Source organism: Centruroides sculpturatus, unplaced genomic scaffold (assembly GCF_000671375.1).
Source record: "Centruroides sculpturatus isolate CEXI.00-Female unplaced genomic scaffold, Cexi_2.0 scaffold973, whole genome shotgun sequence".
Lineage (NCBI taxonomy): Eukaryota > Metazoa > Arthropoda > Arachnida > Scorpiones > Buthidae > Centruroides > Centruroides sculpturatus.
The window spans coordinates 133,645-148,904 of record NW_019385487.1 but is presented as its reverse complement, the minus strand read 5'-3'; the positions used below and the strand labels follow the sequence as shown (position 1 = coordinate 148,904).

The 15,260-nt window shown below is 32.7% G+C and overlaps 1 protein-coding gene across 1 annotated transcript in view; it reads left to right on the top strand.

The window, feature by feature from the left end:
• LOC111639439 (nose resistant to fluoxetine protein 6-like) overlaps nucleotides 1-15,044 on the top strand; it is a 97,242-nt gene extending 82,198 nt beyond the window's left edge. The window contains exons 10-14 of the mRNA XM_023385331.1: nucleotides 4,753-4,872; nucleotides 4,958-5,081; nucleotides 6,654-6,840; nucleotides 7,575-7,717; nucleotides 14,554-15,044. Coding sequence (XP_023241099.1) covers nucleotides 4,753-4,872; nucleotides 4,958-5,081; nucleotides 6,654-6,840; nucleotides 7,575-7,717; nucleotides 14,554-14,745 — 766 coding nt within the window. The 3' untranslated portion in view covers nucleotides 14,746-15,044. The remainder of the gene's footprint in view (nucleotides 1-4,752; nucleotides 4,873-4,957; nucleotides 5,082-6,653; nucleotides 6,841-7,574; nucleotides 7,718-14,553) is intronic.
• Nucleotides 15,045-15,260: the final 216 nt, after the last annotated feature.

Below are 15,260 nucleotides of genomic sequence, written 5' to 3'. Positions count from 1 at the left end.
AAATAAATAAATAAAGAATACGAATATAAGCTTTTGTCTCTGATTAAATGTGGTCCAGCCAAAAAAACAGTGGTTATTTTTGTAGAATTAACCCATGAAGTTTCATCAATTTTGAGGAAATATTTTTGAAAATTTGATTTTTTAAAAGGAATATAAAGAAACCCGCACTATGGATATATACATATCTATTACTTATAGCAGTTTCTTATCTGTTTAAAATTGGCACGATAGGAAGATCCCACTCTGGATCAGCTATATGGATCACGAAAATTTTTGAGCGGATCATCTCTATAGCTCGACAGGAAGCTTCTGGCGAATATCCAATGGAACATGTTTGGGTACAAATGATGCTGGTGAATAATTGCAAAAATATTTGTTTTCGTAACGTGTACCTAATTTTGCCTTTTCAACACGTATGGAATTCATTACAAAATTAAATGTATAGAAGTATCATAAAAATGTCTTCTTTTAAATCTTAATTAACGTCCCTTTCACATTTAGGCAAACTGTCTTTACGGCGGAGTCGATCTTTCTTTTTGGACGACGTATGAAATTATTTCATAATGGTCTGAAATAGATTCTTATTGATGTGATAGATTTCGGAGAATGTAATCCCATAGTTGTTAATATTTTTGGGTTTTCGATTTTTATTCGTGTAATTTTAGGTTTTGTAATACTCGAAAAGTGAAATTTATCGAATTTCACTTACAAAATTTGGCAGCTTTCAAACACTTTACCAAACTGTCGCTACCGTGTTTCCCCGAAAATAAGACATTTGCAGAAAATAAGACCCAGCACTGGTTTTGCTGAATTGCGAAATATAAGACCTCCCCTGAAAGTAAGACCTAGCGAAGTTTTTTTTAGTCGTAACGGTCATCGACAGATGGTTGAAAGTGGCCGTTGCCTTTTTGAAAGTACAGCCACTGATTGGTCAGCAGGCAATTACGCCACACGGCACGATTTGCATCAGACTATGGCTTGGGAATCACAGATTTGCATAACATTACGGCTGGTGATGGCTAATTGGTCGGCCGGGAATCACGCCACATGACATTTGCATAGTGCTACGGTTCAGTAAGCACTAATTGGTTATTGAGTCCGATGTTGACGCTATAAAAAGGCGACAGTTCGACACACCGGATATACGTCACTCTCGTCTAAGTTCGACTTGAGAATTTTTTTGTTCAATAATAAATGTGAATTCTTCTTCCTGGAAAAAATAAGACATTCCCTGAAAATAAGACCTAGCGCATTTTTCAGAGCAAAAATTAATATAAGACACTGTCTTATTTTCGGGGAAATACGGTAGCTCGTATAGGATGTTCGTTGCTTTCAGTGCCTGAAGCCTAATAGTGATAAGTTTTGATACTAATTTTCTAAAGAATTGTTTTTCCTTTTTAATAAATCTCCCATCGAAGTAGATTTGGTTGCATTTAAAATTCTAAAAATTTGTCAAGATGGTATTGGATAATAATACTTTAATCCTTCAGTATTTATAAAAACATTAAATACAGTCGAGATGGCATAAGTCGACACTCCAAGGGGATATGAAAATGTGTCAAGTTACCGGATATGACGATTAAAACAAAATTGAAAAATTCACGAAACTACAATTTGGAAAATACAGCAGTGTTTTATACAGTTGTAGGGCAAAAAGCGCCACCGCGTGATCTTTCGCCCTCTGACCTCACTTTGCTCCCGTTCTCTGAGGAGGAGAGATAGCTTTTCACTTTACGTTAGTTAACCTTTGGAGTCGACAACTGTGCAGTTCTTGGATTTGTATTATATCTCGACACTATTGTAAATATCGCGTGGCCGATTCAAATAAAGTAAATTATTCGCTTGGATTACTTTCTCAGTTAGTGTTTGCCGACGAACAAAGGACGCAGAACACGTAGTCGCGGTCAACGTGCACATCGCAGACAAGATAGGACTCAACCCAGACCAATTTCGCCTAGCATCGAAACGTGCCGCATACAGATTTTAGCCACGCCGCTAAACTGGTGAGCAGGGCGTGAGTCTTTCAACTCCAGCCTAGATTAGCCAAGCCTGGTTTCGGGCCAAACGATGATGGCAATTTTTTCGTGAATGGTCGGTACTTGCTTGTCAATTGGGCTGGGGGACTTGACTCCCATCCTTTAGGGGTGCCGTATAGGAGTAGTCGTACCGGATGCTAGATCGGTTTTACCGGTTGAGGCGTTCAATAAACTTTATCCGACTTTAACAGTATTTGACCATCCATCACAGGCACTAAAGTTCATTTCTACTGCAAGTTCCTCAGCGATTTCCTTCGCTTGTTGTTTCGGTACAGGCCTCGATACAGGAAGACTCGATGAACGAATTTGCTTTAGACAATGTACCAGAGCATCTTCCACATTTTTGTACGGTGAGTTTCTCTGGCGTTATCGAAACAGTCGTGTGGAAGGCCAAAAAAATCATTTCTTAATTTCCTCTTTTCTCTTTAGAATTCCCACCAGTGTTGTATTTGAAAGGTTTTCTTGTTTTGAAAATTCGGCTTACAAAGTTTTATTATTTATACATTCAAATTCAGACACAAGTTCGTATTTTTTCTTCGGCGTAAGCATTGTTAGCTTTCCCATACTTATTTCTAACAGAAATGTAAAACACCTGCTACAAATGAGCCGTTTATTTTGAAAGTGGGGCAAGTCCATTTTCGAAAAAAATGGAGATAATGGTAGTTATAGATAAAACTTGTTATGATCTTTTTATGCGTAAACAATTTACAGTAAAAAAATTCAGATTCTAGTATTTGGGAGATGGAAGTTTTAGCTCTTAACAGTATTGAAAATATGTTTATTTTGAAAGTGGTGCAAGTCCATCTTAGATTGAGATTATTTTTGACCGCATATATTACGGCAAAATTTAGCTTCGGTGCTGTATGGTGAAGCAATGTAACCGTTTCACATCATGTCTGAAATCTAGGGTGTTTCCATCTATCTATCTTTGATATTGAAAGTCGGTGGTTATACAATATTTCATAAATAACAAAAAGTATATCTTAATTTTGCGTTTCGATAATAATAGGTTTACTTCCAACACCGAGAAATATAAGCGGAATATGTATGCATTGAATCAAGGCTTCCACAATGTTCATAATGATGAAGTTAGTATGTATATTTGAGATGAAACTATAGCATCCCGAGGAGCACAAGAAGTAATATCTTGCTGTTTGAAGCACTTACAGATTGTGACAACCCAAAAACATTATAGCTTATAGTGACATGTGCACTGGCCAAAATAGAAACATAAAGTTGGCCTTAACGTGGATGAAAATTGTTCAGTCTGGTGACAATGAAATAAATATCATTGATCACAAATTTTTATTTTCAGGACATTTATTTTTACCGAACGATCGTGATTTTGGAGTGGTAGAAATGGCAATCCGGAAAGCCAGTTCCTTGTATATTCCCCAGGATTACTACAAACTAATACGAAATTGTCGAAAACATAATAAATTTTTAGTATATGAAATGAAACGCGAAAATATTTTTTCAACCCAACATCTGGGGAAAGCAGTTTTAAAAAGAAATAAAAATACCGATGGAGAAATCGTGAATTTGTTAAATATATGCTGGATCAGATTTACAAGAGATGCACCATACAAAATGTTCTACAAAACCTCGATAGAACGAGATACTGAATTTAAAATTATCGATTTGTCACCACAACGAGGAAGACCAAGTAATTTCGAAAATATAAAGTTATCTTTTCTGTATGAAAAAAGAGATCTATTACATCTGAAAAATACAAGGACATGATGGATTTATTACCATATATACCTCCCGTTCATCATGAATATTTTAAAATGTTAAATCCTGAATAAAATTCATTTAATTATACCTACGTATAAACTGAAAATGTATAATTTCATTGAAATTCTTAATAAAACTGAATTTTTCTTTTGTTGTGTTATATCTTCTACTAGAATATTCTTTGTTTTGGTTCACTTTTTATCAAATGAATAAATATTTATAAAAATTTGAATAGTATTTTGTTTTTATTATTAAAAAGAGGCTGATGCAACTGAAAAAATTCTCAATTAAATGAACGATTACAATAATTCATTAATTTTGAAAGTGAGGCAAGTCCATTTAGTTATAATGAAACTCTTACTTTTTTTAGTCGGCACTGTAAACACTATTGGATTATAAACTTACATTATCTGGTACCACAAAATATTAAAAATATATCTATTAATACTTACCAATATTTTTAAATTTATTGAAATGCAAACCTTTAAATATCTCGTAATAAAAAAATTGGACTTGCCCCATTTTCAAAATAAACGGCTCAAATAATGCATGAATGAATAGTGAGAAAATGCAAAATCCTGTTCTTCTGTGATGTTAAAATACATTGCACATTTTTTTGATTACTTGTTATTATTTTATATACAAAGATACATTAAAGGTTAAGGAATTTTTATTATTATTATTAATAAGTCGACTCCCCTGCAGAAAATAATGAGTTAACACCACACACCTTACAGTGGTGTGTGAACTCATTTTTTTCAGGAGGGGAGTCGACTTCTCAGACGTCTAAACGAGTGTGACACAGAAACGTATGTCGATTTATTCAGTGGTGACGAGATGAGAACATCGTTAAACTCGTCACCACCATTTGTATAAAGCGGAGTTTTTTAACATTAATGCCTATGAAAATCTGTATTATTATTTAACGAATGCTTGATATTTTGAATTCCTTTGCTATGTATTTAATATCGTTTTGCAGATGGCCCAGATTTGGAAGACTCGCCATAATTGTATTAATGTTAACAGGGATTATGATGTATATAGTTGATGTAGTTTCGAACAGATATTACGTGATGCTTGGAATACCTGCAGCTTCTGAGTATAAACTTTTAACTTTTTTATTATTTGATAATGGATGATTATTAGTAAAATAAACTAATTTATATTATTATTTCTTATTTTAGGAAATCCTATAAATATATGCTTTATAATTATTTTAAACCATATTATTCCCATCTTGGTACTTATTGTTTTGGTGCTTTAATTGGAGATATATTAAGAAATAAGAAAAAAATCCCATTTGGAAAAGTATATTTATTTTATATATATTATTATTATTATATATACATATAAGCTTATACAGGAGTAATTATTTATTTTGACATGGGCAATTTTATTCATATTTTAAGTGTTTGTTTTTAATGTATTTAATTTAAACTATGTAATATTCAACGGAGCTTGTTATTTTGAATATCTCAGTCTACTAGTGGTTGGCCCTCATACAACGTACATTCTCTTTAACAATAGATTTTTGCTTGTCATCTTTCTCACTCTTTTCGAGGAAAAAGTTATGAATTGAAATAATTTGACATCCGATTTTCCGGAACAGGGCTGTGGAGTCCAGTAAAAATCTACCGACAATAAACTCCGACTCTGACCAGGAGCGGATTTGTTACCGAAAGAGACCTAAAAATTTTGATGTCATTACGTGACCTCAGAATAAAAGATTTAATAAATAGAGTTCTAATAAAGATAGAGCGTATAAACTTTTTATTCCAAAGCTCAAAGACTTCTCTAAGTAATATATATATGTGTATTCAATAATTTTTACTTTTCTGGCTGTTATATACAACAGAGGAAAAGTGTATCGCTCGCTCTAAAAATGACCCCTCCCAAATTTTTACATTTTTGGACTTAGGACACCGTAAAATTTCTAGATATGCAAAAGATTCGAGGTTTTTTCTATATGTGTAGATGTTAGACTGTGTGGGGGGCATGATTTTGTTTATTCTGTTTGAAGCCTAATAGTTTCTGTGGTCAGAGTGGTCAGAATCGGAGTCAGATGGTTTAACACAGGAGTTAGTTATTAAGCGTTAAAGTGGTTGAACTAAATTGTGTCTCCATATACATTCTAACTAGTGATGTAACGAATATTCGGTTACTATTCGGTATTTGGTTTACTTTTCGCTATTCGGCCGAATAACGAATACTTAAAAACGGGAAGAAGAAATAACAAAAACACTGTAAATTAATCATTTTGGTATTTAGATTTAATGTTATCGGGTTGGCGTTGTTTGTTTATATTTATTTACTAGCTGTTACCCGCAACTTCGTCCGCGAAGGTTTTGCAAGAAAACCCAATTTACATTCAATATTTCAATAACCATAGTAATTGTCATATAACACCTACCGCTGAAGAGAATTGCCGAGAATCAAACGAACTATCTTCAATTTGATCAATTTTCTGGAACGTTTACAATCGTAATATAACGAGGATTATTTGTACTTTTTTCCTTGTTTTGTGTATATAACGTCTTTTTTTACGTAATCAATTCAAATATTTACACATTTTCCATAACGTATAGTAAAATCTTACAAATAGAATAAATCATTGTATAATAATTCATGGCATAGAAGAGAACAGACAGATTTACAGTCAATAAATTTATAATATTTAATTAAGTGCAGGCTCCTAACGCCATACATTGCTGTTGACGGGAATGTTACTCGTGATGTTAGTAAATATCAAAATTTTCATTTTAGACTTTTTCTTCTTAAATTTCTAAACATTTATTTTTTATTTACAGAAAGTAATATCACGAAAACTAAACTTAAACTTTTTACGTAGTCCGTTTAAAAATTTTCCGTTTAAATTCTTAGATTACCCTTTTACTTTGTTGGACCGGATGCATTGTCTTAATGACATTATCTATTTTTGGAGCGCATAGTTACAAGAAAAATATTATGGCCAACGAAAATATAATCATCGCCTTTCAGTGCATTTCTCCATTTGCTTGGACCGTAGGATTAGCTTGGTTGACAGTGGCTTGTGTGACAGGACACGGTGGTAAGAAAGTCCTCATTATCTAGTGTTTACAGTCGATTTTTTCATCTAAATATAGATAGGAATAAATATATATACGGCGCTTTTTCTGTTGTCCGTTTAATCTACTGTAAATTAGAATATTAGCAATTTATATTAACATTTATAATATTTTTAATTGCGTTTGTGAACTTAGTTTAAGGCTTTAGCTGAAGTAAAATACAATTCGCTAAATCATACATAGCTTATGTGCTATATTTGGGAAAATAAATACGGTAACTGAATTAATTAAAGTTGTTTAGATAATTATTAGTTTCATATCGTAAAGTGTATTTATATTGTCCAATGTATATTATATTACATGAAAAAGTTCACTTACTTTACCGATACAGTTATACTGGATATTCGCAGTTAATTAAAATGAATACTCTAAAAGTTGTACGTAGTTCAGTTAAATCTTTTGTTGTGACTAAAATAATTCGATTTTCTTTATTTTCCGAAATAATCCGTATTTTTTAAAAATTTTTATTTATTTTCCACTCGGAAAAGATTAAATAATCACTTTACCGTAAACAGTATTTTGTGTACATTTACGTTTTTTTTTTACATTACGTAACATACATTACGTTTATAAACGTACATTATGTTTTAAACGTATATATAAACGTATATATAAACGTATTATAAACGTACAGTACGTTTTTAAAGTTTAATCGTCACGTTATAAAAATGTTAACTTTTTTTTTGTTTATTTTCAGGAACCGTCAATCGTTTGTTATCTCTTCGCATTTTTGTGGTGTTAAACAGTCTGAATGTCTGGATATATCTGCTTCACGGTCTAATTATCTGTTATGGTGCTGGCAGTATGAGAAAGGCTACAGGTCTTTTACAGTTTAATATGGTAAAGTTGAAAATTTTCATGTTACGGAGTACATTTGCATATCTGACTTTAAAAATGTGGAAGGTGCACTTCGATTCCCGTGTTAATTTTAGTCATTCTTAGAACTAGGACATATAGGCATAAAGATTTGTATAAGGGTAAAAAATGGGTAAACACAGGCAAACAATATGTACAGTACTTGAAAGTTAAAAATACACAAATCTCTAATAGTCCCTAATACTGAAAGCACAAATAATTTAATTGCAACATTTATAAATTTTTTTCTTTTAACACATTCAATCTATTATTGTATAATTCTCTGTCTATTAGCATAGCATTTTCAGATAGTGTATCAAATGTTATTGCAATTAAATTATTTTCGAAAAGTAAACTCTCATAATACACTACTTCATCTTTTAGCCGCTGCTTCGATACATCACTGTATAAAGAGTTATCATCAACAGTTTTTTCGTCACAACGTGAAGAACTTGCTTCTCTTGATGACATTTTTTTAATTATAAAATAATTATTCAAAATAAATTTCACTGCACAAATACGTCTATTTGTGTCGAAATTCAGAAACGAACTGCTAAAGAGGGAGTTAAAAAGAACTCCGATAGAATAAACGCTCCTAGTGAGAATTAGATCGGTCACCGTTACTGATAACAATTAGATGGGAAAGTTGACACATAGGTGTAAAGAATGCGCCGTTATTGTCAACAAAAGTAAAAAAATATTAGACTTGGAATAGTAGAAATTAAATTAAAATAAATAAATAATAATAAATAAATAAATGAGTAAATAAATAAATACATTATAAGTATTTATGAATTAAAAAAAAGTTATACGAAAGAATCGAACTCGAGAATTCAAGCTTATAAAACAGAATCGTTACTACTCTGCCACAGGACGCTCAAATAGAAGTATGTATAATTTATATATAAAGTGCTCAAAAAACTTTGAGTTCGTTTTTCTCGATTATATTTGAATGTTGCACTTTAGTATTTTACAGGTAATACACTCACATGGTGTACTACCTCTACACCAAAGATCATCAAAATCCGTTACCCCAAAGCCAAAGGATCTCCTTATAAGCAATAATATACAAGATGAATTGATAAATTTGATGGAAAATGAAATTATAAGCAAAATTGTCGAAATAACAAAAATCGCTAAATATTTTTCGATAATCGCCGATTGTGCCCCAGACGTAAGTCAAATTCAACAGCTCTCATTAACAATAACAGTTGTCGCTTTTAACTCCATTCAAAATTCATATGAAATCGAAAAATTTTTTATTGGTTATTTTGCAGCTTATAATTCAAGTGGAGAGGGTTTGACAGAATTTATTCTGACACATTTGGAAAAGTTAGGTTTCGAGTTAAAGTGGCTTAGAGGACAAGGCTATGACAACGGAGCTAATATGAAAAGAGTTAGAAAGGGTGTACAGTACAAAATAGAATATTTGAAAAATATCCAAGGGCGTTTAATAAGCCCTGCTCGCGTCATTCTTTTAACCTAGTTGTGAATGGTGTCTTCTTCTACAGAAACAATAATTTTTTTTATTGTACATGAACTTTACACTTTTTTTCTGGATCGACAAAGCGTTGGGAAGTGCTAAAAAATGTTTCACAGTTAACTGTAAAACAATTGAGTGCTACTAGGTGGTCAAGCAGCGATTTCAACTTTGCGAAATCTATGATGCATTATTCCAAATAATAGAAGACGTCAACAGAGATGCAGAAATTAAAGTTAAAGCAAGAGGGTTAGCAAAAAATATTAAAAATTACAGTAGATCCCCTATAACACTGTAGATAATTCCGTGTTATATAAATTCCATGTTGTACCAGTGACTTAGATTTTACAAATACGTGTGCCGGGCTGTAAACGGCTCACGTATTTGTAAAATCTAAGTGAGTCGTACAACATGGAATTCATATAACACAGAATTATCTAGTGTTATAGGGGGTTTACTGTACAAATTTTATATGTGATGTAGTTCTTTGGCGTCATATTTTATTTAAACTAAATTTAGTCTAGAATCTGTAACTATAAATTTGACAGATAGTGTAAGGGTGTTATCATACAAAAAGTGAAAAGTTATAGACAATCTGGACATGATCAGATGAAAATTGCTGCTAATGATATTGCAGAGAATTTTGAATGCAGTACAGAATTTCCAGCGGAAACTGAAGTCAGAGCCAGAAGGAAAAAGCATCAATTTGACTACGAAAAAGCTGTCAACGAACCCTTAACAATAAGAGAGTAAATTTAAAATAAACTTTTTCAATTATATTCTTGACATTACCGTTAATTCTCTGAATGAACGATTCACGCTTCTGGAAACCCATAGCAAATATTTTCAGTTTTTATATGACATTTTAAAACTCAAGGACTTAGATCAGCGTTTCTCAAAGTGGGCGATAACGCCCCCTTGTGGGCACTGGAGGCTTTCAGGGGGGTAGAAGGCTCAAAGAGAATTGGGGGGCGTTAAGGAAATATAGAGGGGCGACGGCAGACAAATTCTATATATAAAAATTTGACGGAATATATATAAAATGTTGACATTTTATATATTTTTTATTTTTTATTGAAGGTCACAACTTGAATATTTCTAACACATTGACTTTTATTTTAGCTCAGCGTTTCTCAAAATTAAGCAATAATGCCCCCTTCTGGGTGATGAATAGATCTAGGGGGCGCTGGAGGCAAGGTATTGAACGGTGACCAAAGGCAAAATTGGGGCAGATAAGAGGAAACATTGCGTTTAATGGTTTCCAGATGATGAGAACAATGTACAGTAAGGGCACAAAGTGTGAGATTCATAGAAAAGTTTTCCTAAGAATATTTCCAATCCTTTTCTCACACAAGAGAAAATGGGTTAGGGGGCGTTGGGTATAACTTTATGGAACAAAGGGGGCGGTGGATCAAAAAAGTTTGAGAATCACTGACTTAGATGAAGAAACGCTAGGAAATTATTGTACTAGTCTCCAGTCAATACTTTTTTTCGAAAATGAATTAAATATACAGTAAATGCAAATGATCTTCAAAAAGAATTGCGTGATATATCCCGAATGCTAGCATATTCTATGAAACCTTCGGATGTTTTAAATAATTAGTGCCAAAATAACTTAATTACTTTTTATCCAAATACTGTTGTAGCTCTGAGAATTTTTTTAACCCTTTTTGTCTCTGTAGCTAGTGGGAAAAGAAGTTTCTCCAAATTAAAATTAATAAAACACTACTTAAGAAGTTCAATACTCCAAACAAAACTTAGAAATCTATCATTTCTATTGAATCTACATTAACTGCCACTCTAAACTACACATTCCTAATTAACGAATTTGCTACAGTTAAAGATAGAAGAGTAAAACTGTAGTAGATTAGTTGATAGTCGAGATCAATATTTTATATCAATTTATATTTTCAAAATAAAAACAGTATTCGTACATTTTGTGCAGTTTAAAAGAAATCACAATCAAAGGTTATTTAAAAAAAAAGATTTAAGGGACGGCATTTCGAAGACTTGCATCATACTGAGAAAATCTACCGCACGGCCATGCACAAGTGTCAAGGGCGAACAAAAATTTAATTTTTGTTTAATTCAATGCCACGACTTGGTGAATTTATTGACATTTAGCAAATAATTTCATTATTCATTTTTACTCCATACAGATACGCGTTTCGGGCTTTCGCTCCTCTTCAGTCTGTTACATAGATAGGTTGTATCTTGCCTATACAGTATATGTCAGGCACCTTCAATACTTCCTACTTCCCTTCCCTTCCCTACCGACATGACGACCTCCCCTGCATGCCTCGTAAATTATAAAGTTTCACTTCCAGAGTGCCGCACACAGCCTCGCCTGCGACTGTATAAACATTCTATTTTAATAGTTGTAGCCGGTTTTTATGAATTTCAATTCTTAGATTTGTGACCAAAGGGTCGGCACCTCTTTGGTGCCCTGTCAGGATGACACCACCGCGTCTCGACGGACACGGAAGCCGCGTTATTTAGGTCAAGCGAGCGGTCGCGTAACGGAGCGATCAGAGTCGGGATGTAAGGAGAGACAGCGCACCGGAAGTGAATTACTCAGTCGCTTTTTAACATAACAAATGTTTAATAGGTAATGATAGGGAATACATCTCTTACAATATGTTGATAGTTAAGTTCGATAGTAAAGTTAACTGAGCATTCGCGAGAGAGAGAGTTTACAATTCATACGCGTGGCGATAAATACCTTTTTGATATCTTGATCTGGATCCAGTCGTTAAGAAAGAAAGTTCGGGAAGGTAGTGTTAAGTCCAATAGTTCCTTCGATATTAGGCGATTCTTGATATTAAACGATTCTTGATATCAAAAGCGAAGAGGTATCCAAATGAGCACAGATATTACGTAGAAGTAATCCGATGGAAGAACTGGCGACGACTGATTCACTTTGTTGTTCTTGTCTAATGTTGAATTGTTAAAATCGCGATATTAGGTCGAAAGGTGATGAGAAAGCGTCTTTATTAGGCCTGAGAATTTAACAGATGTTTAACTCCCAGGTGTAACAGTTGATAGTTGTTGAACGAAAGTATAGCTACACTGTGATCTTATGACACCGTGGAATGAAAGTATGACTACGATGTCATCTTATAATGAAATGATATAAACACATCCGAATTCGGATCCTCACAGATTCTTGTTAATATTATTTTTGTCTGTAGTAATTTCGTAGCTTTCCTTAAATTTTCTTTTGTATCAATTTTTTACTTTGTGTACTATTTTAACTCATTCTTATCTATTTTGCAGTTGTGAGTCGTGCAATGTTCGTAAAAAACAGAATTGATTCTATTACATTTCAAATCCGGGATGTGTTCTTTTAATTTTGTTTCTAATTTTCGTTTTGTTTCTCCAATGTATACCTTTGGTGGTTCGCAAGTGCAAGGTATTTTATAAACGACTTCTGTAGTGTTGTATTTGTCCGGTTGTTTATTTATGCCAGGTTCAGCCTTCCGGATTTTTTTTGCAAGTTGTTATAAGTTGGGGCTAGTTTTATATTTATTTTATGGAAACTTTTATTTATCTGTTCAAAGAAGTCACGTATGTAGGGGAAGGATATGTATCTTACTCTGTTTTTTCTTCTTCTGTAGTGAGTTTGTTCTGCTCTCGATTTTTTTATACTCCATAATGAATATGTTTTCTTTTATGTACTGTGGAATGTTTGAATTGTATTTTAACACTCCTAATCTCGCATGGTTTTGTGTATGGCTCGAATTTAATCTTGTTTGCCTTTCTGGTTATTTTAATGTCGAGGTAATTTATTTCCGTGTTTGCCTCATTTTCTACCTCGAATTTATTATTATCGTTTAATTTGCATATTTTTTCTTCTATTTCTTCTAAATTTATTATTTCTTGGTAATATAGTATAACTATGTCATCCTCATATCGTTTATAGAACTTTATGCCTGTAATTTTTTTGATTGCTTGAACTATATCTACCATAAGAAGTTTTGCTAGCTTCGGGCCTATGACCAATCCCATGTTTATGCCTGTTTGTTGTTTTATAACTTATTGTTGACTTCTTAATAATTACTTCTGTATACGGATTCTATTAAGTCAAATTCTTTTTCTTCTGTTTCAATCTTTTTTAGTGTGCTTTCTATTACATTCCAGGTTATCATAGGGTACATGTTTACTATATCTAGGTTTGCAAGTCTGTAATTATTGCTCATTTTTCTATTTTCCATGCCGTGTATACGTTCGTCTGCGTGTTTGATGGAGTATCCCGAATAGTTATACTTTTGTAATTTTCGTTTTAAGTATTTTTCTAAATTATGTAGCACTGAATTTTTGAAGTGGACAATGGGTCTTATTTGTTCGCCTGGTTTATGTTTTTAGTTGTATGTTTAGCTTAGGGGTTCCTCTATTTTCGTTTGCTAAAATATACTGTTTATCTTCTTTTATTGTGTTCTTTAATTCAATTTGCTTATTTATTCCTTTTTTGACTTCAACATAAATGACTTGTTTTAGGTCTATTGGTAGTTCTTTAAAATACCATTTATTAACTATTTTTGATTTTTTTGTTTGGATCCATTCTTGTTTCACTGTGATAATCTGTTTTGATTTATCTGCCTTTATGATATCCATGCCATTTGCTTCAAAGTAGGTTTGTAATTTTGCTATTCTATCTCTATATTTGACGATAATAAATTCAGTTGTCAATAAATTCATCAAGTCGTGACATTGAACCAAACAAAACAAGAAGACACGGTTTCGACAAACAAATAAAAAAAATGTAATAGTTATTATAAATTGTTAACAATTTTTCATTAACAATGATCACTTATCGTATAGTAAAAATATAGTTAATACTATAAATTATTATGTTATTAATATTATTAGTTTTATTGTAATCAATGTAAAGATTCTTACTCTAACTTAACTTAACCTAACGTGAAACGAAGTTTTTGCCAGGTCATTTACCCATGAGATCGTTTATTACAGCAACATTTATATTGCCTAGGAGCCATCCAGATCTCGGGTCAGTGCCACCTATTTTAACTTACGCGAATGCCGCCACATCCTCAGCTTCCCAAGTTCCCTTCCCAAAGTTATGGCTCCGAGTGATAACCAGGGTACTAAGTGCACCACTACAAGCATTCAGATAAGCCTAACGCTTATATTGGGTGACTCTAATTTAGCAATAAAATTTAGAATATCTCCAAAATTTTTTCGCATCAATGCCAAGCCTACTTTAATTGAACAGCAAAACATTGCAATTTTTGTTGCTCGATTAAAATGCTTTCTTTATGGGCTTGCGATTTCACTCTTGAGAAGTTATTCATAATTGATTACATTTATTTTTTTTTTACAGTGGATGATATATTCCTTTGTTATGTTCTTGTCACTGATTGCTGCTCTGTTCTACTTTGTGTTTTTTGAATCCCCATTGAGAAGTCTTCTGTCCCTCGTGCTAAGAAACAGGCCATCGCAAGAAACAGTAACTTCCAATGAAAACATTACGGAAATGAAGACAGACACGAATTCAAAAAGTTTTGTTGTGTGATAAACATTGGAAATTATATTAACATTATATACGTTGATGAGATGAGACTATGTTAATTAAATAACTTTAAGTATATTTAGTATATGATTTATTATAATAATGTCACATGTCACGCTAGCGACATAACGTTCTGCTTGACTTTTATTGCTGCTTTTGTATACTTATATGATTTGTTGTAAACTTGGTTCGTACTACCTACATATGTATAAATCTTTTTATAATTTTCCTAACTGTTATGTTTTTTAATATACACAGAGACTGTAAATATAACCCAATTTAACCTCTGATGGGCAAATAAAATCTTAGGGTACTACATTCATAGGAGTTAAATAATTGTTTATCTTTGTTTATTCTAAACCCGTATCTTTTTTAATTTGTTTTTCTCCAGGTCTGTAGAGTTGCGTAAAAACGTACCGACTCCAACTCTGATTCCGACTCCGACTCCGACTCCGACCAGGGGCGGTCTTGTTACCGAAAGAGACCCAGAAATTCTGATGTCATCACGTGACCTCAGA